This window comes from Topomyia yanbarensis, chromosome 2 (genome assembly GCF_030247195.1).
Source record: "Topomyia yanbarensis strain Yona2022 chromosome 2, ASM3024719v1, whole genome shotgun sequence".
NCBI lineage: Eukaryota > Metazoa > Arthropoda > Insecta > Diptera > Culicidae > Topomyia > Topomyia yanbarensis.
The window spans coordinates 125,456,745-125,484,473 of NC_080671.1; the positions used below are offsets into that span (position 1 = coordinate 125,456,745).

General features: G+C 36.8%; 2 protein-coding genes across 2 annotated transcripts in view; one reads left to right on the plus strand and one right to left on the minus strand.

Moving 5' to 3' along the window:
• Positions 1-25,765, plus strand: part of LOC131680899 (proton-coupled zinc antiporter SLC30A2-like) — a 45,847-nt gene extending 20,082 nt beyond the window's left edge. Inside the window, exons 2-6 of the mRNA XM_058961615.1 lie at positions 9,423-9,533; positions 9,761-9,923; positions 24,446-25,287; positions 25,346-25,586; positions 25,653-25,765. Coding sequence (XP_058817598.1) covers positions 9,423-9,533; positions 9,761-9,923; positions 24,446-25,287; positions 25,346-25,586; positions 25,653-25,765 — 1,470 coding nt within the window. The remainder of the gene's footprint in view (positions 1-9,422; positions 9,534-9,760; positions 9,924-24,445; positions 25,288-25,345; positions 25,587-25,652) is intronic.
• Positions 25,766-26,257: 492 nt separating this feature from the next.
• On the minus strand, positions 26,258-26,701 carry LOC131679735 (histone H2A, sperm-like). The gene is made up of 2 exons (XM_058960480.1): positions 26,462-26,701; positions 26,258-26,407 (listed from the first exon to the last, which is right to left on the minus strand). Exons 1-2 carry the CDS (start codon positions 26,699-26,701, stop codon positions 26,258-26,260), a joined length of 390 nt encoding a protein of 129 aa, XP_058816463.1.
• Between the last annotated feature and the right edge of the window lie 1,028 nt (positions 26,702-27,729).

The window sequence follows — 27,729 nt, forward strand, 5'->3', positions numbered from 1 at the left end:
GTGTGATCTCTTGTTTTTTTATATATATTTATATTTTTCCATAGGATATTACTGGATCGCACTAAGCCAAACTGCCTGAATCAACCTGGACTCCCTGATTTTACTAAACAAATCCTGTCATCTTGTGCAAACTGGAAATACCCACATAATTGTCAGGTGTGAGGTTTTATCACGCGCTATACGCTTCGCGTTGCTGCTGTTAGAGTGCATTTTTTCGCTTTAGTCGATTGTCTGTTTATTTTTACTATTGACAAACATTGACCCATTTTACAATCTAATTAAAGCTGCAGACGTACAAATACGAGATTTTGAAATGTAGCTGCTTAGGAAATTATGAAATTACGAGTAAAAGTAATTATTATATAATTATTGCAATCCGTTCGACTCTTTATGAAGTAGGTGTATTTTGAACTTCCTTACGATTCATCAAAGTGAGCATTTTTGGATGTGACTGCGGCTTTGATTCTTTAAATAAAAAAACAACTTCCTTTTTTGCAAAAAAATAACATCAATACAAGTAAAGGATTAAACATTGTGAAACTGACAATAATACTCACGGAAATCGTTTGAAATACTCAATAACAGTTATGCAGTCGCGTGTATTACACGTGTGGAATGCACAGTGCATTCCACACGTGTAATACTATCTATAATATATCTATAATAATCTTTAAAAAGAAACTTTCTCCCTCTTCATGCTCTGAACATTTTGTAGATTTTAAATAATATGCTAAAACTAACCTGATGAGTATACAAACTATTGTGATTAAGTAAACATAAAGTTTGAGTTTGCGTTTTTAATCGATCTCATCAGTAACTGACACCCTCTTGGAAACTAACTAGAAATTAATGTGTAAACGCTCATGCAAGTGGCTGGTTACGAGCGAAAATCTTTGAAAAGTGCTGTGATTGATCTCCAGCACTGCACCAGGTCGTTCATTTGTAGTGTGACGAACGAAGTACCAACATATGTGAGTCATTCCTTGTTAGATTTATAACCTAAATTGTAAATTCTTTGAATTTTTCCCTGCGTACATTAAAAAAAAAATAATAGACTCGAATATGATATTATTATTGACACCAATTTATAATTTTTTTAACTTTGAAAGTTTATAAAATTGAACAGTTTTCAGTCACTGATAACTCGGAATAATAATATTTAATATCATTCTCAACAACAATTCTGAAGACACAAAGTCTTATTTTTTTAAAGAATGCTCCATTATTGCTTCTAGGGGATTCAATGATAAAAGTTTTTTTGAATATTGTGCTGTACTATATTATAAAACTTTTTAGAAGATACTAAACCTCTAAAGGTTTCGAACACTAAAATTGATTTTGAAAATTTATTTTAGTATTCTTGACATAAAATTGCATAATTTGAAAACGCGACTTAGTATTCAAAATCTAATTACATCATTCAACTCACCACTCAAATTTACTCACAAAATAGCACCTTACGTCATTTTGCTTTGTTTGCTTCATTTTTTCTATAAGTGTGTAGTATACTGTGTACCTTTCGAAGGAAATGCTGTCACATCACACTTAAGGAGTTCTCTTTTGTCGAATGCAACAGATACAAAATCCTCAGTGTTGCTTTTAAGTAAATACTTACAATACATGATCTCCCACCCAGATTTTAGGTTGCACTTTTTCTATTGAATATCGACTTACTTCTCATCTCTTGCTGAGATCTAAACAGTTAAGATTCCGGCAAAATAAATGTTTGCCAAGATCTCAATGAATGTCACGTTTGTTAGTCGAGTCTTGAAAAACAAATGAACAAACCAGTGATTAGCGATCACCATTGCACAATCACTGCAGCGTGCAACAGAAAAAAACAAATTTGGTGTACAGAGACCGCATATTGTTCATCCCATCCCATCCCAGTGGATCTAAGTTCAATCCCAGCCGAGGTCGTCGAGATATTTTTGAGGTGAAAAAGATGGGTGGGTAATGTCAGAGACATAACCGGAGTGAAGTAGAATACACTTTAGACCGGTAAATTCTGATCTGGAATAAGCAATTTCTATGCGATTTTGTCGACTTTAGCACATTTATAGTTTATTTGGAGTATTTTTGGAACTATCAAGTTGACAATTTGCAACATTCTTTGAAAATATTGTTGAACTTTTATGAATGAAGGCACGCAAACGAGCGTTTGACCGTCGTCAAACTACTACCAGCATCAGAGAAGTAGCAGATCAGCATTTTTCGCTACATGGCTTGTACCAAATAAACCGCTCGTAAGTCCACCAGAGGAAAGGCTCCCCGCAAGCAGTTGGCAACGTTGGCAACGAAGGCCGTGTAAAAGTACCCCAGTCACGGTTGGCGTTAAGAAGCCTCATCGCTACCGAACAGAAACTGTCGCCCTGCGAAAAATTCACAGCTATCAGAAATCGAGCGGGCCTAAATTGTGACCCAAAATAAACCACAAACCAACAAGTTGTTTTCAGGACCAGCTAATTATGAAGTATTATTATTATAAATGAAATTTTCCATTGCCTTACAACCTCCCTCCCCCTTTCCACCCGGCTTGAATAACTATCAATCTTGATGATGCTGTGCGGCGGGGGCACTATAGTTTTTATTATAGTGGAAAATTTAGGTTTGCGCATTTTCCCAAAAGTTTTTTAGCTGTGCTGTTTTCAAGGAAGTTGTAGTCGAATTCAAAATAAAATAGTTTATTTCTATTGTCAGAGATGGACCTTCCAACGAAAACTAGTCTAGCTCGCTTGGAATCGAATTGTATGGACCAACCACTGCTTTCACAAAATCTGTATTTTCAGTAATTGAACATTCTACACAACTAGTCACAACTATTTCCAATCAGCGCGAAAATCGAAGGTTTTCGTTCAGTACAATAGCAGATTTTCACTTTTAGAAAAACAGGAAACATTCTGGCCGAAAATTTTGAAACGGAGCACCTATATCGAAACGTTAGAAAACGTTCGATTTTTGTAAATTGAATCATTACACTAACCTGTCTACAAATCACACAAATAACTTTTTTATTTTGTGCCATTCTACTTGAAAGCGACGATATTGTTCACAAGTGGCTCACTTACCATCCAACGCTCTTGGCAAGCCACTTTCTGATGCTTATAATAACAAAACATCAATTCGATCCTTTGTCGATAAATTGATGGCCCTGAAAAGGGCCTTTTGTTTGGACAGTGTTCGGAATTTACTTGGAGCTGGTGTATATGGTAACAGTTTTGGTGCCATCTGAGACGGCGTGCTTGGCCAACTCTTCTGACAGCAGCAAACGGACGGCGGTTTGAATTTTGCGGGAGATGCTGCAAACGAACTGCTGCATGCTGATGCTGGAAACGAACTGATCGTGAACAACAGCATGCTGAGTTTTTATACCTGACTACAGCACAATGTAAGCTCGTCCTTTTTTGTGTTGTCCTCAATATGTGTTCTTCGTAGCTCCACCCCTTCGTTGGTCGACCTCATATTTTTGATAAAGAACAAAATTGAAATTGTGTTTCCAATACGGAGATTATCGAACACTCAGGGTAAAGAGAGTAATGTAATACGGCACCTTGGTAAAATGTTTGAGAATTGAAACCTTTTTTTGAATGCGCCTAGTAAAAACGTTTTCCACTTCACTCCAATTTGTTTCTGACCATATTTGCAATTTGCGTACTGAAATAAATCATAATTTAGGGTTTAACTCAAATTGCTCTCCAGGGAGAAACAGTCCATGAAACAGAAAATGCAAACTTGTTCTTTGAAATGATTTTGGTGGCCCTGAAAAGGGCCTTTTTTATGATGATACAAGTGAGTTCTACCTTTTCAACTTCCAAATCCATACAAAGTGCGTCCCTGCCGCTTCAGAGTGTAGACGACATTCATTGCGGTTTTGCACTTGGCGTGTTCAGTGTAGGTCACGGCATCACGGATGACATTTTCCTGCACACCATCAGCATTCGTAGATTAAATCGGAGATGCAATTTACACCACCACGACGAGCCAGACGCCGAATGGCAGATTTGGTGATTCCCTGGATTTCATCACGAAGAACCTTGCGATGACGCTTGGTACGGGATCGCAAACATGATACCGCTCATTGTACCGTCCGGACGAGCATGTTGCTCGTGTGGTAAGCGAGCACCCACTGATACAAAACAAGCTCGCGTGACCTGTATATATAACATTCCCGTATGTAATGAAACGCTTACATGCTTCTTTTTGGCGGCTCTGCGTGGGATATGCTGGCAAATTGCGGATTTTCCTCGCTGTTTCCGAAGGATTTTCTGAAAATCCTTGTTTTGGTTTATTTATAGTAGTCGCAGTAATTCCGAAATTTAATACGAAATACGTGCACAAATTTCCGATCAGATAGTGCAACAATATTGCGATTTGGTCCAGTAGAACGGAAGATATTCGCATTTCAAACCTGGGAAAATCTCTCAACTGAAATTTTTGAAACGGGACCCCATATTGAAACGTTAGAAGTATTCTACTTCAAAAATCTGCGGTCACGTCTTCCTTCGGAAGGGAAGTATATCCGTTGATCCCCGGTCCCATGAGTTGATGGGTCGATATTCTAGTCCGCATAGTGGAATCACTTCTTTGATGTCGGTCTTTGGCTTCGTAGCGGAAATAGGCCGATGGAAAATAACTAGAACATGAAGAACAATCGCATCCCTACCCGATCAGAAACACATAACAGAAATATTTCAAAAATTTATCTCACCTTGTTACTTGTTATAAATTTCTGTTATTTTAACTACTAACGAGACCAAATTTATAACACAATATGTTACAAAAATTGTGTTCTGTTATAATCTTGTTATTTCATTCTGATCGGGATATGCTTACTAACAAATATCCTTCTCCCATGATACTTATGGAATGCGCAGTAGTATATACAGTCTCTAGCAAAAGTAAGTATCGGACTAACATTCCTTCCCTTTCATTCCGCGAACTACGTTCGGGCCTGGTCGGCCCCGTTATTGATCAATAAACTTTAGGATTACCAGGAGTTGCACATTGAGAGATGTTTCGCTACTCCCAAGCATAACTATCTACTGGTTCCCTGTGCAACTTCCGCTAGTCCAGATCGATAACGGAGTATCAGATAGGCGTGGTCGCTACTAAGCTCAAGCTGAAAGCTTTCTTAACCAACATAGGAAAGCCCCAGTCCGATCGATACGATTGAAGCACAGTCTAACAGACATAACACTAGAAAGGAATTCCCTCAATAAACATCGATCCGGAAATTTTCCCAGAACACTAGCTCCGTCTTTTATTCACGGTCCCAAACACTCACTTGCTGGTGGGTTACCCCTCATGTTTGGAAACAATTTTTCACTAGTGGTCTATCTCCCATATGGTCAAGGCTCCGAAAATGGCAACCACAGACGAAATTTGTTTTTATCAAATTTTGCGTCAAAAATTATTTGTTTCCGTTTGATAACCTCTAATATTAAACAAAATGAATTATGAGAAAAGGATTCCATGTCTGTCATTTATAAAAGTTTGTTGATGCTTCTTGCATGACCTGAAAATGACTGAAAAACCGTATGGAGATAAAAGAGGAATTTCATGAAGGTCCGTCCGAAAATCTCTAAAATCGTGACCGACCATCTTAGATTCCGATAAAACTTTACAGGGTCAACCAGCATGGAAGACTAAACATTTTCCACAGTCACTATGATTATTTTGACTAAAGCGTAATTTTTTAAAAGGGCGTAAACGTTTCTACGCGCAATGATTTCAATTTTTTTGTTCTATTACACTATTTCATACAGTAAAACTATCTGAGAACGAGTTACAGGTAATTAATACTTCTGCACAAAAAAATATACTCTGAAAAAAATGTGTCATTTTTCACAAAAACAAAAATTTATGATAAAAATTTAAATTACAGAAAAACATTTTTTCTGATTTTTTATATTTTGTCGAAAATCTAAAGAGAAAGGAAACATTTTAAAAGTGGTTTCATGATAGAGAAATTATCAGCAAAAAAATTTTTCCCAACAATAACTTTATACATGTTTTTAAATTTCATACTAATTGACATACAAAACTGTAATTTTATTACAAAATATAATTATAAGTATTATTTTAAATAAAAATGCATATTTGGAATTTTGCTCCAACAAAAACAATTAATTCATGTAATTATGTCCTTTTTAAAAGTTATTCGCGTTACCCCATCATAAATTGTCAAAAGTCTAACGTTTATCGTTTTAAAGACATAAAAGAAGCTTTTTCAGTGTATTTGTATCATGGAGAAGCTTTCAATAAAAAAGTTTTCCTAACAAAAACTTTTGACAAATTTTTATAATCCATACTATTTGCAGTCAAAAGTACAATTTTATTTTTGAATATGATTCTAAACGCCATTTTAAATCAAAATGCTTATAAATTTTTTCTGAAATGTAGTTCTCGAGATATGTTAAATTTTGTTTTAACAACACAATTATTTTGTTTTATTACGACCTTTTCAGAAGTTATTCGCGTTTCTCCATCAACAACAATTGGTTTTTCGCAAGGCCCATATAATTTCCTATAACTTTCCCATTGACATCAAGGCGATATTGTAAACCATTTGAAAGCTATACAAAAACAACCAAAATACAATTCAACTATATAGTTTAATCATCAGATCCTATAGTTGAATCATATTTTGATTGTTTTTGTATTGATAGCGAGTTCTAGGGAATTATTTCTTCGGTGTGAATATTTTTTGGTGAAATTTTCAAAAAGAAAAGACAAAAAAGTTGAAAAATGATTTTTCTGTTAACGCAAGCCCAAAAAGTAGAAGAAACAGTTACTGCATCATTAAGAAGTTATTAGTAAGAAAGCATTTTTATACAACGACTTTAAGTATGCTTCTAAATTTCTTAATATTTTCCAATCATAAAAATAATTTTGTTATACACTATTAATACTAAATATCATTTCGAAGCAAAATGCTATTAAGAAAAAAATTCCAAAATATTTTGTTCTTTTTTTATCAAAAAAAAATCTAGTAGTGAAAATACGCCCTTTTAATAAGTTACTCACAAATACCAAACGCTTAAAACCATAACCATAAAAAGATTTATAATATAATTGCATTGTGGAGAAAATAATACTAAATGATTTTATAACAAAAACTTGAAACATATTTCAAACATCTTATAATTTTTAATTTTAATTAATTTTTTTCTGAAAATAATTTAGTTTTAGAATGTCTTTCAAAACGGTTTTGCAATTCAAAATGCTCATGAAAAATTGTCCTTCAAAATGTAAATGTTTTAAGTTATTTTAGATTTTCTTTCGATATAAAGCGATACTTCGTGAAATTTCGACCTTTTCATAAGTTATTCACGTTTGTTAATCAAAACCAATATGTTTTTGAAAATAAACATGAAATTTCACGTTAATGCTCAGTTCCCAGATCAAAGATGATTTGTGTATTACTGTCTCGATATCATTGCCTCAATAAAAATACAGCACTGTAACGTGACAGATTCTGGTTGTAACGTGACAGATCATTGAGAATACTTCAAAAAATCGCAAAAATAGTTTTTCTTCACGAAAACTACATTTCAAACTCTTCTTTGATTTCCAAGCTTCAACGTAAAACTGTGTTTACGCAAATTTGGGGCCCAACGGAACAGACTTTTTCAATTTAGTCGGGTAACCTCCAAACTCACTGCAAAAATTGTGTAACGTGACAGACGTATCAAAATGACAATAAAGCGAATTCATGATAGAAAATAACTTTATGTGGAAAATATGTGCGGCTTAGTGACCATAATAATGTGCAATTGTGATAGAATCTGATTTTATCGTTTTTGCAGATTTATCTTATGAAATATGCGTAAACTTGTAACGTGACAGACAGAAGCCTTGTTCATATGTCAGTGGCGCCATAATTGCAAATGTGGCTACAGTCCCAACCACAAATATATTTAAAATGATCGTTCAAGCAAGCGAATCATTTTTTTTTTTTCGTGTGTTATGTTTGTTAGTCTGTGATTGAAGTTTATACATTCTAATATATTTAAAGTAAATTTTATGAAGTTTGTTCTATTCTTCTGATATTTATATTCGATCGATCGATTCGATCTCTAAATTCTACCAAAAGCATTTAAGGGATGATTCTCATTCAAAATTTTCAAAAATGTGGTTGTATTTCATTGCATTTTTTGAAAGGTGTAAGTATCTAATATATTGTGTTAAACGGGTTTTCTGATGACGCTCGAGACGCGCGCATCAGGTAAAAACCTTTTCATACCATTATGCACGTTCCAAGAATGCTTCGCGTTACACTGTACATGTGTACGGGGCTTGAGAACGTATTTCACGGGTTGATCTGGGTCCCTTTTCTCACAGTCACGCCATCTAGTGACTAGAAGACCTAAGTGACGTGACAGTCAGATTAGAGTAGAGGCATCGAAGACTAATCGTGAGATATCAAATAACCATAGAAAACGGTGGAAAACGAAAAAATTTGGTCAATATTCTTAGTCACATTTTAGTCTACCATATTGGAATCGCCATTTTAATTTTAATTTTGATATATAGCAACTCAAATTCGTGTTTATAAATCACATAAACTTTCTTTCAATTTTGGCTGAAATACCACTTTTTTTTTAGTTGGGATCCGCCATATTGGATCGACTATTTTGAATTTCGACATACTGACTTCAGATTCATAATCATCGATATCCAAAACCCATAATTCCATGTAATTGTTATAAAACACATTCTACCACGAAAAATTCATGGAAAGTGTTCTCAAAACTTTAAAAGTGTTTATCTCAAAACTACTTAAAATCTAATTTAAAAACGGTTCAATTAAGAGGCCTTCTCCTGAATTCGGCGGAAAATCAAGCCATATTTGAGATTTTTTTGCGGAAAAACGAAAAGACATACGAACTTCTGCGTTTGATCTTTTATTCGTTATTAATCGATAATTAGAAAATAATTATTATTCTTCGAAAATTCAAAATGGCGGATCTCGTCTGTCTCTGTGCGCGAAACATCGTCGTACTTGGTCAAGTGCAGGGCCTCACATAGTTAACTGAAATGAGAAAATAGAAATTTTATAGACGTCAAAAAAAGTGAAATTTGTCTCTTATTTACTGTAATTTACGGTTTTGGATTTCCACGTGCACCTAATCTTGGACAGAACGTAAACACAGGTGCCGTTTTGTTTTATCTTGATGAAAAAAATTGTAAATAAATACGAAAATATAAGCCTTTTGAATCCTAATACTGTTTCCTTTTGTGTTTTTAATTGGTCCACAAACAAATCCAAATTTGCTTACTTTTTGGTCATTTAAATCAGAACCTTCCCTTAAATATGAAATCGCACGCTCACTCAATGATTTCCGTTTTAAAGATGAATAATTATACTGAAAAGAAATCGATTATTTACACTGAGACATGTTGTTTGTCTTTTATTGCAGCTCTCACATCCGAATTGTCTGTTCAACCATAGCCCGGAAAACAGTGAGCCTTATGGAAAGACTGAAAAGCGTAAACTTTTATGGGCAATAGCCTTCACATTAGTTTTCATGGTTAGTATATTTGGTTAGTATATACAGTAGCAAAACGAGACATGGTGGAGTTCAGATATTTTAGCCGAAAACCCGGATTTAAACAGAAGAATTTTAAATTTAAATGGGACTCTGGTAGAGTTCGGGTTATCCGCTACAAAAACTCACGGGTTTAGGTTTGAACCAAAAACCCCCCCATCTCTAATAAGAGCTTTACTTTAGTAAACTAACGATAACTACACTTTCAGCTAGCGGAGTTTGTTGGTGGTTACCTGTCCGGCAGTTTAGCCATCATGACCGATGCCGCGCACCTGCTGTCCGACTGCATTAGTTTCTTGATAGCGGTCATCTCGATCTGGATCTCCAACAAACCGCCCGACGGGAAAATGTCTTTTGGATATAGGCGAATAGGTAAAGCAGTTAACAGCAATATGTGAGACCAGTGTTGCTGAACTCGTAAAAATAACTCTTATATTTCTCATTCGCGTGTTCTCATTGCGCCCAACACTCGTATCCGAGTGTTCTCCATACATGCTTTTCTTTCGTTCGCTCCCCAGCCGGGTAGAATTTCTGCGAGTTCCAGTCGGCCAAAAGCCACTCAAATTGCACATATTAGGCGTGTTTCGGAATTCAACATTGCTCAACAATTGGTCATCGATGACCAAATTGTTGAGTTAAACATGGCCGCCGCGATTTTTTTCGGTGAGCAAAAGAGAAAGTTTTGCTCTGTTGTGATACAAAACTTCGGATGCAACATTGCACGTTGGAGAGCTGCGACACCCATTCCCCTCTCGCTGCTGAGCAGCAAAGAGAAACTAAAATAAGCTGGTACCAGTGATGCCACATTCTATATTATTTACCGGGAATAAAAAAAATCTCACTACTTTTTCAGAAAATTTGTACGGAAATTTACAGCAATAAGTTAATGCAAACGTTTTGCTAGTTGAATAATATTTGGTTAATTTGGGTGTTTTATACATCAACCTTTCCAATCTCGCTTTATTTTTCCGTCAATAATAAATAAAAAACACTGAGTTCTTAGTGCAAAAATCATTTGTTCTATTGTTAAGGTTTCAATAATAAGTTCATTCGCCAGTAAATCATTTGTTTGGAGTAGTCAAATTACAAAATATATTTGTATTACACACCAAAGAAAAACAGTTTCCGTAATTTTATATATCCTATATACACTTTCTCAATATTACTAGGTATTAGAAATGTCAAATAAAACTATTGTTTTACCATTTTATCTCCAAAAATATCTACCATGCTGTAGTTTCCTTAGACATCATTTTAATCTGTACCTATACAATTCAAATAATCTGCAGCTTTATAGAAACATCTGTACTTTTGGTTGCACTGCGCGATACGCATACAGATCTGTCAATCGCGCTTCTCATTCGTTCTTGAAATGATGGTGGGGGCATGCAGTCGGCTGAAATAAATTCCCATTCTCACAACATGTGGTCGGCACCCAGCATGCTATCTCTTTCGCTTCTTTTACCTGTTGTATAAGCTTCTTTCAAGAATGCGTGTACCACCGTCAACGAAGCTTTGGCGTCAGTGTGCTCTTGGACTCGCATCTGGTAGGATGGTTGTTAATTGATGCGCGCAGTTGCATGATAAATAGGGCATTCAAGTTTTCATTGCGCTCAAATACAGTTTTTCACTATTCTCGGGTTATTTTTGCTATTATCAGTTTCTCGGTTATGGTTTGGCCGATTATCACAAATGCCTCAAATTAAAGGTATGTTTTCCTGCTACAAAATTTCATACGGATCCGTTGTATGGTTCCGGAAATATAAACTGTTAATCGTCCGGTCACATGAAATTCCCATAGAAGAAGGAACTAAAAAATTCTAAGAAAACGAATTTGAATTTGGGATGACAAATAACTTTAAAATGCATGAAACATCGAGATTTTAACCAAACCATTTTTGGTGTTTAGATCATATGGGCATCCTTCCTATACATTGTACGAACATTATCCTGTTTCTCCTACCAGCTGATCAAGACGACCAAACTCAAACCGCTGATTACTGGTTCAAGTTATCGATTTGATCGGTCTTTTCTTTTACAAAATTTTAGAACTCGAATATTGATTTCTTGTATATAGTTGTCATGTCATGTATAATGAAAATGTATTACACTCAGGTTTTTTTTACGCGGGGGATACGTACCGCGTTAATTGGAAAATCCGCGTAAAAAGCCGCGTTAATTCGAAAATCCTCCTAAAAACCGCGTTAATTCGAAAGTTCGCCTAAAAAAACGCTCAACACAAGACTTAGAATATTTTTAAAAGTTTGTTTTTTTTTTGCACGGATTTCGCAATTAATACGGTTTTTGCAAAAATAAGTCCTTTTGAATGCAAAAGACAGGCTTTTTTCCTACAAAAATGCTGAGTTCTTTTAAATCCAAAGAACTTAGAAGCATTTTGGCAGTTTTTTTTGCGCGGATTTCGCAATTATCTCGATTTTTGCAAAAAAAAATATGCCTAGTCCTTTTGAATGCAACAGACTTAGAAGATTTTCGGAAAGATGGAAGATATGGGTCTGGACTCCTTATATCCCGCCCTCAACAATATGGGTATTTTCTGAATGGTCTTGACGAGTAGGTGCCAGAAATTGATTTTTGGTGTCATTTTGAAATCCAAGATGGCGACTTCCGGTTTAGCGAAATTCTCTACAACCCATGCAATATGGGTATTGTCGGAATAGTCTTGACGAGTAGGTGCCAGAAATGTATGTTTGACGGCATTTTGAAATCCAAAAGGGCGACTTCCGGTTTGGCGAAATTCGTTATAACCCAAATATGTGTATTTTCGGAATGGTCTTGAAGAGTAGGTGCCAGAAATTGATATTTGACGCTATTATGAAATCCAAGATGGCAACTTCCGGTTTAGCGAAATTCGCTGTAACCCAATCAATATAGGTATTTTCGGAAAGGTGTTAAGAGCAGGTGCCAGGAATAAATAAATAAATAAATCAGCATCTTCAGCCCAAGGTTGTCCATGAAAAATTGATTTTGGAAGCCATTTTGAAATCCAAGATGGTGATTTCCGGCTTAGCGAGATTCTCTACAACTTAACCAATATGAATATTTTCGGAATGGTTTTTGACGAGCAGGAGACAAATGTCGATGTTTGACGTCATTTTGAAATTCTAGATGGCGACTTCCGGTTAACCGAAATTCCTGAATGGAAAATCTGGGCGATCATCCAAAACATCCTCGAATATAAGATCTAATCATAAACCAGCGAAATGTAAAATATTTTTATGTGTGCATCCTGAAGAGTGCGGTGAGAATGGAAATGAGAGAAGAAAGAGATGTATGTAATATGAGTTGGGGGTTTTAATTGATTCAAATTAAACACATTGCTAAAATTCAAGTAAATTCAACTGCTTAATTAAAGCTATTTGTGCTGTATCGATTTTGTTGGCTATTTTCGGCAAATTTGAGACTAAGAGAAACGAAAGCAATGAAATTGAAAGACGGATAGGTATTCTAGAGCGAATCAGTTATAACCTTAGAACGGAAAACTAGAACTAGGCAGGCTCATATGGGCATGATCGAAAGGAAATGTGAAGAATTTTTTGCCTTCTGCATAGTAGGAGTTGGGCGTTCCACCCAAGTCTACCGCATGGTCTATGGTAGAACATAACTCATCATGTTTTACCGCCGACGCCGGCGTCGGCGGTAAAACATGATGAGTTATGTTCTACCATAGACCATGCGGTAGACTTGGGTGGAACGCCCAACTCCTACTATGCAGAAGGCAAAACATTCTTCACATTTCCTTTCGATCATGCCCATATGAGCCTGCCTAGTTCTAGTTTTCCGTTCTAAGTTTATAACTGATTCGCTCTAGAATACCTATCCGTCTTTCAATTTCATTGCTTTCGTTTCTCTTAGTCTCAAATTTGCCGAAAATAGCCAACAAAATCGATACAGTAGAACCTTGCGGCAATTAAAACATAGTAACATAAAGCTATTTGTACATCCCATACTGATTGGGTTATAGCGAATTTCGCTAAACCGGAAGTCGCTATCTTAGATTTAAAAATGGCGTCAAAATCAATTTCTGGTACCTACTTCAAGACCATTCCGAAAATATCCATATTGTTGAGGTGCGGGCCATAAGGAATCTTCCAGACCCACGTCTTCCAGCTTTCTGAAAATCTTCTAAGTTTTTTGCATTAAAAAGGATTTAGAATATGTTTTTGAAAAAAAACCGTGTTAATTTCTAAATCCACGCAAAAAATAAACTGCCAAAATTTTTCTAAGTTCTTTGCATTTCAAAGGACTTAGAATTTTTTTTTCAGAAAAACATCTAAGTCTTTTGCATTAAAAAAAGGAAATTTATTCATTTCAACTACCATCAAAGGCATTTTGAACATCAGTCTTCATTAGATGCACAATATATGTGAAAAACTGGTGCGAGTATTACGTACTACTATTGCACTGGCGGATCGCATTCATTGCAATTGAGTGAGTTTCAGGCAACCTATATTTTAACTAAAGATTAGGACAAATCAGACTTAAGTCCACGCTGGCACGTAGCCAGAGGGAAGGAGGGGGAGTCTAAAGGGTAATTCCGCTCCCCCACCACATTTTCGGGAATAATGATAAATGATCACAAATAAAAAAAATAATAATTCCAACAAGCGTGTTCTCAAATTGATGTGAAAATGATATGGAATAAATTTAATAGGAGAATGAGCATTGGCAAAATCAAATTCTTACATTGGCGATCCTGCCGGTTATTGTAAAAAGAATCCAGTTAGAATCCCCCACGCGGTTAAATCAAGCAAGGGAAGAGTGAAAGCGTGTAAACTGAAAGGCTTCCCAAAACAATATGGCGACTCGAAAGAAAAAAAAGAATTGTGAAAGCGTATAAACCACGTGCCTTTTCATACTAGCAAAATTGCTGCTTGGTCGCCTGTCATGAAAAATGGCTGCTTTGTAGCCTGCAAAGAAAAAACTCAGCAGCCGCATGCATATATTATATTTCGAAAAAATCGCCTTAAGGGCCATCCATATACCACGTGGACAATTTAGGAAAGGGTAGAGGCCACGAGAAAGTCCATGCTTGTCCATTGGGATGGGGGTGGGGGTATGGGTAATGTCCACGTCGTCATATTTTTGTCTTTTATATAAAAATGAAACAAATTTGTATTGTCATTGGTGTGAGCGGTTATATTCAAATTTTTTCAAGATTTTTAAATAGTCCAAGTGCTTATAACAGCAAAGTATATGCGTGTGCATCACGTGTGAAAATTGAAAACATCTATGAAGACTATTATCGAAAAAATCATAAGAACTCGCACGAAAAAGAATCAGAATTTTTTATCTAGGGTAACTGCTCCCTAATTCATCTTAGCACCTCTATTCATCTCACCCATTTGAACACATTAGTTAGAGCAGTATCTGCTATCTCTATTCAACGCATTAGCTCAAATGGTAGGATGAACAAGGGTACGTTGTGCTCGACTTTTGGCTTCGCTCAAACGCGAGTATTTTACATTTCCCAGGAAATTTTTTTAAACTGTACTGCTTGTTAGGAACGAAGCAAAGATGATGATACCTATTTAAGCGCAATCCACTAACTCTAAGTCGAGTTATCAACGAAATAGTGTGATATCCTGACTAATGAGATGAATAAGGGCTCGTCTACCCTAAATCACTTGATGCAATCATCTGTACCATGGTCTAATCACATTAATTTTGGATTTCATAGCTAGAGGTTGAAATTACGAACCAATTCAAGAATTCACAGGTTATTTGTGATGAATCTTTGAAATGTAAATATAAAATATCATAAATCGTTGAGATTTGAACGATTTTCATAAGGTTTAAGGGTTCAGAAAAGAGGGGTTTTTTGTCCACGTGGTAAATAAACGGCCCCTTACAGTACGCCACATCGCAATTGAATAAAAAAGCTCGCGCATAAATATCAGCAAAAATACCTTGCCGCAATGAAAACTAGGCATGACGGTTCGGGACAACCACATTATATTCAAATCACAAAACAAATAGTTTTCCTTTTGTTCTAACATAATAACATAGCATAATTGCATATAATCAATCGTAAGACTAAAACAAAATGGCCGCCAGCATAAAATATTACCGCTACAAAGCTTGGCATGGCAGATCGGGACGATCGCATTGTATTCAGCTAAATGCCTTGAGCACCACGATTTTTTGAGCCATTAATGCATTGCTCGTATACTGTGCTCCTGTTGCTCTCATTAAAGTGTAATACCGTGATGGGATATTTTCAAGCAATGCAATCAAATTCTCAAATTTTGGTCTACGTGGTTTATGAATGGCCCCTTGTCTCTCTGGTCGTGACAATTTGGTGTATACAGTGCTACCCAGCGGTGAAAACACGACCCATGGGCTTTTCCCATGTAAATTATCAAAAACGGTTCACCAGAAGTTGCCATCTTTGTTTTCAGAATTGCGTCCAAAATCGATCTCTGGTATCTACTCGTAAAGCCTGTTCCGAAAATACCCATATTGATTAGGTTAGAGAGAATTAAACATTTGCCACAAAAATGGGGTAAAATAAATAAAAACAATTGTGGCGAACGTTTCAGTGGCATTCAATTTTTGAACCACAATAAAAATTAATTCACTTCGTAAATATTCTATGGGCATACTTTTTCGATCGATATGCTTCTTTCTATAACACTCAGCAAATGATCAAAAAACTTTTAAGCAGGTTTTCACTTGCTCAACAAATATTTTGGTTGTAGTACAGAACCTACGAATCAATTGTCGACAACCGACCAGTGACGGCAACCGACCAGTTTCCCCTACCTACTACGAAACTATATGAAGTGAAACAACGAGAAAAATGTTAGCCATTCGTTAGGTGTAACATTTTTGTAACAAATAATTCAAAATTATTTAAAGCCATATTTAAATGTTTTTGAAACCAAATTGTTTGTTAGAAATTCAGAGTTTGGTAAATAATGTCTTTGATGCGGTTGGCCAACACGAATCGGTGCCGAAGTGGATCATGTGTGGCTTCAATAATACTGTACAAAGATAATGTGGTCAATCGATAAAACTGATTCAAAACCTTTATAATAACTTTTAAAGCATGTAGAAAATCACAACTAAAATAAGATTGAAACTTCAAGAATTCAGAGTTTTTTTTCGGAAGCAATTTTAGTAGATTTACTGATATTAATATATACTGGTGACTGGGTTAAGGTCCATATAAGTTCTAGAATATGAAGTGACCAATTTTACACAAACTTGAATTCAAATTCCAATTAGTTCCAATTAAAGTTAAAAAATTCCTTTGGACAAAAAGAACACCGCATTTAATGTAAAATTTGTGAATTTTACATTCATCAAGCAGTGACCGCTGGCTTATTCTTTGTTCTGGAACTCTGTGGACTCTCGAAAGTATTTTCAAAATAGCATTGCAACTATTGCGCTTTTTATCTGTTTTGCCTAAACAACTTCAAGGTACCGAAGAGGGGCAATAAAGCGGTTTTTGCATGTCGCTAAATATTGTATTTAAACACTAAAGTGTGTTTTTAACTACGCAAGAGACCTCAATATATTTTACATTCTCGTGTTCGATGATTTTTTAAGACGGATCAGAAAACGTAGAAAAACATCTATGGTCCCTTAAGTGATTGGTATACATCAGCAACATTGAACGTATTATTGTTTGAATTATTTCCCAACAGTAAATATACTGTTTGTTTAGGCTTAGGTGCTTTTCTGATCTAACAGGTAGGGTGATAATAGAAACAAGGAGAAAATCTGCTCGTTACCTTATATTTTCATAAAAATATACAGGCATTTTCCAACGTCAACGAAATAAGCAGATTGGAAGCTACACCATTAATTTTGTTCTACCGACTCTCACTTTTTCCGCAACTTTTTACCAAGTTTTATGCAGCCGAGCTAACCAAGATCTCAGTACAAGTGACGTTTGTTTTGCTGAAACTCGGAAAATGTATTACTGAAAATCAGTAAATTGAAGCCACGTTGCTGAACTATCAATTGAAAAAATTAACTGACCGTTCAGCTGTGCGGAAAACACCGAACTGAAGATGAGATATTCAAATTTTGAATCTTCAAAAGCGCGAACAATTTTGAAGAAACTACTTACCACCGAATCAAACTTAAATTATAAATGCTAATAACAGTTTTGGTTTCATCTCAATTAATGCCTGAAGCATTGAGACGAGTACATATAGACCTTTTTAGTAGACCCAACACGAAAAACACTCAAATAGCTATATAATTAGCTGTAGGAAGCTAAAAAATGCATTTAAAGAATAGTCCATAAAGGAAGAGTATTCTGATTGCAATTGAAAAGCGAGATAGTGAACTTGTTCTTTGTTTATTGTCTTATTTTCAGAGTGCGCAACTAGTGTTTAGGATAAGCAATTTATCAACTAAAATGTACATAAGATGCGCATAAGTTGCCAGGCCGAAAATAGGAAAAAACGATAGGCGCAAGTCCAATCAGTTACTAAACTGCTCACTCGACTGACACGCAGAAGTGAAACTTATTCACCAGCAATTCAATACTAGCGCATGCCAAATAACTGGTGTATTGGTATGTGTACTTTAAAAGTCTCTTTCCTCTCGATGCCGTTTGTTGACCAAATCATCGGCCCTCACCGTACGATGGATTGTTGAGCTGTCTGATGTGATGATCTCTCTCTCGCGCAACATAATCAAGCTTTGTTTATGTTGCACATTGGTGTCACAGCGCGTCGCTTTACTCTCCCGCAACAAAAAGTCATCAAAATACCGATGAGTTGCTGGTGGATTTTAGGACGCGCCTATTGAAACCCACTCTTTCGTTCGCACCCACCCGCTGGCGCTCACTCCTACTGCTGCTACCACTCGTCCATGCTCTCACTCGCCTAAGCTCCCACTCGCCCATGCTCCCACTCGTCCGTACTCCCACTCGTAGCCACTCGCGCTTTTTAACCCACTCGTATCCACACGCACTCTTAAAGGCGTTCGCCTGCACTCGCACTCTTGCAGTCGCCAGCGCTCTCGTCCCGTCTCGCATTTCGTTCTTCGTTGGTAGACCAAGAATGCTGCAAATGAATTTATTCGGATATTTTATGTACAAAGTCCAAGCCGCGGCTGTTTGAAGATCGAATTGCACAATACGTCTGGCTTTCGTCACCGGTACAGCACGTCAGGGAACGTCAAAATTAGTTATATGCAGTTAAATGGAGGTATTCACATACAATATCAACAGCACGGAATGCTTTGACGTACGGAAAGAGTGAACGAGAGACGCATTCAACTTAACTTGATGGAACGATGACGTGGCGTTGACGGACATTAACAAGCTGATGTATCGTATGGATTGAGGTTGATATGACACTGGTATAGCGGAAAAGGAAATGGCGCGGGAAATTCCCGATTCATCGATTCACTTGTTGTACAATGAAATCATAAACGCATCTGAATGAAATGCGGTCGCATTAAAACGCAAAAATACCTATATTGAAGTTTGAGATTTTTTGTGGAATAATGAAATTTTATTGTCAAATACCATGAAGGCACATAATTCCGCGCAGTTTAGAATTCCGCGCACTCTGAGCTATTTGCCAAATTGCAGAAGCAGGCTTGTTAAAATAATTGAACATGGCATACACATATGCTGCTTATGTTTATCCATACCGACTGAGAATTTTTTTTTTCTGGTGGCTCATATACCTGCAAAATAATAAAATAGATCGCTCGTCCTTGTGGCCGCCATGTTTGCATATTTCCTAAGCGATTTCGTTAAGACCATAATGTAGACAGTATAACTAATTTGAAGCAAAACGGTTGATTTTCATTTTCAAACTTGTAAACAACAAAATAAAAAGAGTGTGTTGAATTACAAGTCATAAGACCAAAATGGCCAGCACATTTATAAATAGGTATTATCTAGGGTATTATCAGTGAAATTACAGTGCGCCGAAAAAGGTGCACTAAATTTAGGCGAACCCAATTCCGCTCATAAAAATTGTGGTTTCAGCCAACAAGAAAAGCATATAATACACTCTAGAAAACGTCAAAAACCATTGCTTATGATCCGGCAAGGACATTTGGTCGGTGTTAAGTCAGACCGGACTAGGTCGCAAAACTTCAAAAAATGAGATAATGAAAATACTGGATAAAGAATTTCTTCAGCTACATTCAACTTTTGCCAGATTTGAAATATGTAACCATAAACAAGAATCATGGCAAAAAATAAAGTATAACGTATTCAAAATTTAAACTCGTTTTTCTCGAAATCAATATTTTATCACATAGTCCAGTCTGGCTTAACATCGACCATTTCATCTAAAGAGCTGCGAAAACTCCGGGAAGGTGATGGATAAAAGGTTTCTTTCAGCGACATTCAAACATATCTGGAAGAGTACCAAACCTATCTTCAAACATTGAGCCGGAGTTATGAAAGATTCGAACTAAACCAGGGAGATAAAATAGTACATGTACCTGACACATACTCTTTTATGTGTTTGGTTTAGTACGAATCTTCCAAAACTTCTGCTTCCAACGGTTACTGGAAGAAATTTGATTACAGAACCTGCTGAACCGGTAACATCGCAAAATCCTTTGATAAAACTTGTCACAAACCAGCAAATGTAAATTCCAATACAATATGAAAGGATAATTATCGTTTGTTGCGACTAGTCTATCGGCAATATTTCGATGAGGTTACAAGGAAGAAAAAAATGTTGAAATAAATTTACAAAGAAAAAAGAGAAATGAGATTGAATAAAAAGTTACAGAACAGATAAAAACGAGCAAGTAAAAAAACTTTTGACGAAGAACAGAAAGAAAGGGAACTGCAGTGTAAAAACCAATCCAATCTAAAACTAATTATGTAAATGTAATGAATTAATCCACAATTCGAACACATAGCAAAAAGAAACAATTCAAAGGATAGATTCTTTACAGTGGTTCAATGGAAATTATATTCACCGCAGTTACCTAAGTAAACCTTATTCAAATGATACCCTAAAATTGAGTAAAAATTCTATTCAGGTAGTTTTTCGTATTCTACAATACGTTAATAAAAATCCTATAGATTTAGATGAGGTTCCACTTTTGTTGGAATCCTACTAAATAATGTTCTGCGCGGAATTTGAAGCACCTGTGCGCGGAATTTCAATCAGTGCAATATATGATGCGCGGAATTTGGTGCAACAACACATCTTTCATTTTTGTAATTTTGTAATTGTAATAATTTTAAATTCTCCTGTTGTTATAATTTTCCATAGTAACATAATAAAATTACTAGCCAGTGGGACTTATTGCATAACTCAAACAATTTGAATTGATTTTTCATAACGAATTTAGCTTTACTCATACCTTAGGTGCGCGGAATTGTGTGCCTTCACGTTATGTCACTGAATGAATATATGCATAAATCGCTAAGAATTTGTTTTGTGCAGATAATTTTCGTAAAATATCGAATTAAATAGCTGCTCCAAGAGTGAAACAAATTTTCATAAAAAAAATTTGAAAGTTTTAGTGGTGAGCTGTTTGAAATAAAATTCATTTTGTCAGATTGTCCCTTTAATTAAAAAAAATGGTATACAAATATCGAGCTTAAAAGATCGAATAAAAAGAAATTATTTATAATTGAACACGATAACTTTTCTAAGATGAACGAAAATAAATTCGTGCAAACAACGAAATTGTTAGTAATACACTCAAACTTTTTTTTAAATAACACCATTTCGTTTCATTCACGAAAAATAATTTCGATATCGTACAATGTACACTTAATATGCAAAATGCAAAAAAAAAATTAAAATTTGTGAATGAAATGACCGAAATCTACTATTTACAATGCACGAAAATACTTCGATGCAGAAAATGACGAATGAAATCGAATTGCACGATCATTTTTTCCATTTACGAATTTATATTTTCAGTGTATAATTTCTGAATTGGTTGATTTGTTTATCATTCCAAAATTCAAAATGGCGGCTCGCGTCGACCCCTGCACGACATCATCTTTGAACTTCAAATCCGCGGCCTGTTTCATTTCACAAGATTTATAAAATTCTTTATGACTTATATTGCCTATGATCGCAAGTCAGTCCCATAAAGATAGGAAATCCCATAGAAAACGGAACAAATATGCAATAATTGGTAGTATACATCTATGACCATTCCTTGTACATTTTGCATTAAATGAATCGGATCAAGACCTGTGCTTGATATTCGGATTAAATACATAGTTTCGAGATAAACGCATTTAATGCGGTTCACTACAAAAATTCAAATCCATTAACAAACATTGGCTTCTAGAGAATATGTATGTAGGAGATCGACTACCGTCATAAAGTGAATTTCTGTGAATAAGCACTTAATTTGTTGAAAATTTCGTGACCAATTCCAACATACGCTATCTGTCCTCCAAATTACGACGGACTCAGAGCAAATCTATCAGCTGTAAGAAAAGTACAGCGAGCGTTATATACTCTAAAGCATTCGTTCACAGTCCTAAATTGATACAGCCAGCAGACTATGTTAGAAGAAATCTCCAGTGAATGATTTTGCGCACTTTCCACTAAGCTGAACGCTGCACTTTAAAAGTGTGAGTAATAAAGCTGCTACTGAAAACTGCGAGCTGCCAAAACACATGTATTTGAAGTTATAGAGATGATACTCTCATAGACAGGCCAGCCGAACTAACCAGTCTATGAGATAAATTTATCAGTAGAATGTTAAATGCCTAATACGGTTCGAATCGAGTTTTTGTGCCACAAGCAATACTAGTATTGAAATAGTAATTTTTACTTGCTCGTCACTTCTGGTTTTTCCCAGATAACGAATTAACTAGGGTCCGGGTTTGTTTTGCCGACTGGTATTGTCCCGAATGGGTTGATTTGCCGAATTAAGTATAAAAAAAGTTATTTTCAATGGTAATTGAATAGTATAAAGGATGATTCAATATTTAAATTTGACGAAAAGCATGGATGTGGGATGATAAATTATCGAATCAATAGTCAAATTGTAAAGAATAGTTAAGGTAATTAATAAAATCAAACTTTAAATGAAAATCGTTTCTCTTTGAGCGTCTTGGTGGAATTCTGAAAATGAATTCCTGAAAATTCTGAAGATGCTGAATTTAAATGAAAATCAAAATGACTAAAGAAACGAAATATCTCTGAACTAATTCCTACTATCGTGATTCACTTGCTTCGCTTATTCATACACATAATCTTGGATATAGATCATTTCAACAAATATATAGAAAAAGTTTTATAAATTTGTACTAATGGAGATTTGAACATGACTGAACAACATTGTTTTCGGTAATACTGATTCTTCTTGACGCAAACAACATTTTTATGCGAATGCATAATATGTGTAGTCAGTCGATGAACTAAGGGAAAATGGAATACAAACATCTTCTTCGTTATTTTGAAGAAAAGTGAACGAATTTTATTTTTCGGTTTATCTTATGCCATTTCCCGAAATTCCAACTGTTCTATATTTTTTTGGTTCATCGAGTAACTACAAGTCTATGTTTTAAAATTTTTTATTGAATTTCCTATTTCAGACAATTGTATCAAGAGTTATCATGTCCGCCGCGGCACTCTTCGACATGGAAAGGGTTCAACATCTACTCTTCGAAAGCTCGTATGTGTGGCTTTGCCTGACTAAAAAATTTTCATACATAATGAATGTATACATAAACCTTAACGAGAGGTCCATTGTCACCTTGCCATCAAAATCGTATAACAAAATTACTTTCAGTTTGAGCACTTTATAGTAGACGCCCCTTAAAAGACAAGTTTTATTTAAGACACCGCACTTATAATTTGATTACATATTTTTAAAAAAATATGAAAAACAATATATTTAATTTGTTCTTTAAATGCAACCGGCATAAATTGTATAGACAGATAACGTATGTATGCAATGACAATTTAATGCGAACGCGCGCACTGTTAGTTTAGTTAGTTTTTGCTTGCGCTGTTTTAGGATTTCATCAGAATGCCGTACCTGATCCCTTCGCTCCTTTACGAGCGCTCCCAATTGCTAAAAGAGTGTATACGTGCTGTTCTAATAAACATCTTCAGAGCTGTAAAGAGTGCTTAGCACACGGGAGTGGGTGGCATGCAGCAAAAACTCGCAGCTGAGGAGTCCCATCATGGGAACCCACTCTTCGTTGGAGCTGATATCTAGCGAGCCGACAAGAGTGCGAGTGACACACGAGCTTATAGCGAAGGCAGATAACTCACATGAATCAAACGTAATTGCCGCTCGTGCTGACTGTCACATATTTGAGAGTTCTTCGAAAACGTGTGTACAGAAGTAGGGAGCATACAGTGTGAGTCTCGCGCTCGCAGGTGAACGAGGAGGATGTGTTGGCTTCTCGCTCTTTTAGCAACACTGTGTGAGACTTCATTATGCTTGCTTCTGGTGGGCTGTGGTCATCAGTATCATCATTATGATAGAATAATTCGAGTAATTCGAAACGAGGTGTAATGCATATTTCCATGTATTTTGCTTGGTTTTGAGCTATCACTGTACAGTCTCTCGATATGCTTACTACGCGTAGCATTCGCACAACATGTTCAGCCTAGACATTCTCCATTTCCTAGTCTGCAGCCGAGAATTCTTCTCTGAAACTCGCCAAGAACTTAATAATGTGCTTTCATTAACGTCCATGCGTCATGCCCGTTCAAAATACCGCAAGTATCAATAATTAGTACAGGGCAAGAGCTAACATTTGATGAAATATACGTTGAAATTCCCCCTAAACAATTTCATAGCTGCGCAATTGAAGGCTTCAAACGAGAAAATATACAGTGTTCAGCTTCCAATTCCAAAATAATTCTAATTCTCCATTTGTGTGTTACTTAGATTAAGAGATTATCATAATTCATTTTGGCACATACTTTGCCATTTTCTTCCAGAGGTCATTGGAGCGTTGCTATCCATCTTTGGTATCTGGGCGTTAACTATCTTCCTGGTGGTACTGTCCATCCAGCGATTGATTGCCGACGACTTCGAAATCGATGCCGACACCATGATCATAGTTGCGATCCTAGGCGTCGTAATGAACATCGCCACTGCCTTCATCCTGCACGGATCGTGCAGTATAGTGCCCCACATGCACCACGGACATTCCCATGGTCATACGCACGAACATGCACATTCAGGTTTGCACCCAGCGCCTACGCTACAGGTTCCGGCGTCGACCCCAAGATCTAGGTCCCGATCACATTCTCCAAGAAAAAAGAAACCTCATCCTAGACTGGAGAAGCTTAAGATCTGTGATGAAAAGAAGTGCGATAATATGGAACAACTTACCATTCCGAATCTGCCGCCGAGCCCAACTGTCAGTCCTTACAACTCATTTCCCAGCTCCAGGCATAATTCGTTTACGGTCAATGCTTCCACACCGAGACCGAGTCTGGAGAGTATGCTTCATTCGGCTAGGACGAAGCTGAAGACAGAAGCCTTACGGCAACGGAGCATCGACGCTGCCATAAATTCTCCAGATCTCATAAGTTCCAGTAAATTTCTATACAATAAAATCAACACGGATAATAGTTCCTCATTGAGTCCCAGCAGAAAGGAGAGCTTAGACAGTAACGATTCGTCTTCAGCTGACGAGCAGTGCACCAACCACAGCCATCACCACCATCATCACGGAGAAGAAAATCTCAACGTAAGAGCTGCGATTATCCACGTGATTGGAGACTTTATCCAGAGCATAGGGGTTCTAATCGCTGCAATCGTTATCAAATATGCCGTATGCAATAAAAATTTATAAAAACCCACTATTTACTGAATTATACCTATTCTTACAGCCAAACTTAAAAGTGGTCGATCCCATTTGTACCTTCCTGTTCTCGATAATCGTGCTGATCACGACGGTACGAATCTTCCGAGATTCTATGAGGATATTACTGGATGCTGTGCCATCAAGCGTTGCGGTGGACAAACTCAACACCGAACTTGAATGCATTTCCGGAGTGAAAGCCGTCCATGATCTGAACGTATGGAGCATTTCCACGGGACTGAACGTGATGACCGTTCATCTTATGGTTGGTGAGTAATGATTACATATAAGTGACCAATCCTAAGTGGTAACTAAACAATGTGTTTTTCTTTCAGATCCAATAGCCAATACGGCCGAAATTCTAGTCGCAGCTAACACGATTGCCCAAAGTGGATTTGATATTAGCAAATGCACAGTGCAAATTGAGAAAATGACTTTTTGTTCGTAATTAGTATAATAAAACTTTTAGATTAATTAGATCAAATAAATATATTTTAAGCTATTACAATAGTAGATCTGATGTTACAATTATAATTTAGTCCTTTGTTAATACGAATGCTGCCATTTTTACTATCCTCTGAAAGATTGTATTAGAACCAATTATTTCGGCATTTCCAATGGAAATACCAAAATATCGGTACACGTACGTTGAAATCTAAAATATTCAAACAGATTCGAACATATGAATTTACATATGGTAACCCTGAAAAAGGCATATAGCGATAGTAAAGTCGATATACGTGTACCATTATTTCGGCATTTCCAGTAGAAATACCGAAATAACTAGTTTTAATACATCCTTTCAGAAGATAGTAAAAATTGCAGCTTTCGTATTAAGGGGGTAAGGGTTTCAGCGTGAAAAAAATCCTTTTTTGTTGCGATTTTTTTAGAGCTTTGCGTAAAGCGAATTACCCACCCCTCTTTTTCTCTCTGCCTCGTTTCACCAGCCAACACAGAAAACCTTAATTCGGCGCCTTTTTCCGGTCTTCTGTGGCATCAGAATGGCCTGGATATTGGGCAACACACCACGCTGGGAAATAGTTACACCGGAGAGCGATTCGTTCAGCTCTTCGTAATTTCGAATGGCCAGCTACAGATGATGGGAGATGATCCTGATCTACTTTTAATCACGGGCAACGCTTACTGTCAGCTCCAATACTTTGGCGGCAAGATATTTCATTTCTACTGCCACGGGTGCTCTGCCACCGACTTGCTCGGCATAGTGACTCGTTCTCGGCAAACGATGGATTCGGACGACAGGACTTGCTGGTGTACCAGCACGAGTGTAACACACGAATGATGCCGCACTCGCGTACGATTCCCGGTTTTGTATTTGGTTCAGTTTACGTTCGAAGGCCATCGAATAAAAATAGTTTACTTCCATCGTCAAAGAGGTGCAGTTTCGAACGAAAACAAGTCTGGCTGCTTGTAATAGAATTTTACGGACCGATCATGGCGCGCAGATATTAACAGTGCCATGATCAGTCCGATCAGATAGCGCAAAAAATCTAATGTTTTCATTCAGTACAGCAGCAGATATTCACGTTCAAATAAAATTCTGGCCAAAAATTTTGAAACGGGAAACGTTAGCAGTATTATACTTCAAAAGCGCTACTCCGCTTCAACGCCGCAGCGGTTGACTTTGGATTATGTTCTACGCGATGGAGTTCTCGTGAAGTGGAATATTTTCTGGGAGTGAAAATGGAGCTTAGGCTTACGGAAATCGCCCATCTTCAGTAGTTCAGTGCCCATCACCTGCGCAATGTAGATCTGGTATCAGTCCATACGTAAGGTCAAGCAGAAAAAATCGTTTTGCCAATAGGAATTTAAATTCCCGAGTATAGTAAAAACGACAATATATAGATAAGGCTACATAACCTATCACCGCGTACTCTTCTGAGCTGATTGTAAAGTTTATGTCGCAATACGGAGAAGTCGAATCTTTCACACCTGATACTTGAAGAAACTTTTCCGCAGGCATCGCTGCTGCTGACGATGGTGGGAAGGCGACGGTTTTTTTCCGACCGACCGGGACTCTAACGGTCGTATTCTCTTGTTGGTATTACAGCTGACTGCTCCGGCAGCGGTCTTTGGCTCCTTAGCAAGGGAGGCGAGCTTGGCTCCTTTGTTGGAACCTCCCTAGCGACGGTGGTGATAAATCACCGGATCGTCTATTCACCGAAAACGGTCCCGGAAATCACCACAGTGATCTTCCCAGGGGGAACCTTTGTCCGTCCGGCTTGGTTCTCCTTGGCTATTAGCTATAGAGGAGAGCTAGGCTCCTTCGACTTATCCTCTATAGGAAGAACGGTCGGTGTTCGGTTCCTTGGATTTTGGCCGGGGACGCGAGAATGCTCCTTTACGGTTAGCTGTCGCACTTCGGCGAACCAACACCACTCACACGAGTACCCG

Bases quoted from the DNA above. Each gene is read 5' to 3' on its own strand.
- LOC131679735 (XM_058960480.1), bottom strand. From the start codon at position 26,701: ATGGAAGTAAACTATTTTTATTCGATGGCCTTCGAACGTAAACTGAAC. The intron at 26,408-26,461 runs GTAAGCGTTGCC...CATCATCTGTAG, and splicing joins CCAAAGTATTGGAGCTGACA to CTGGCCATTCGAAATTACGA.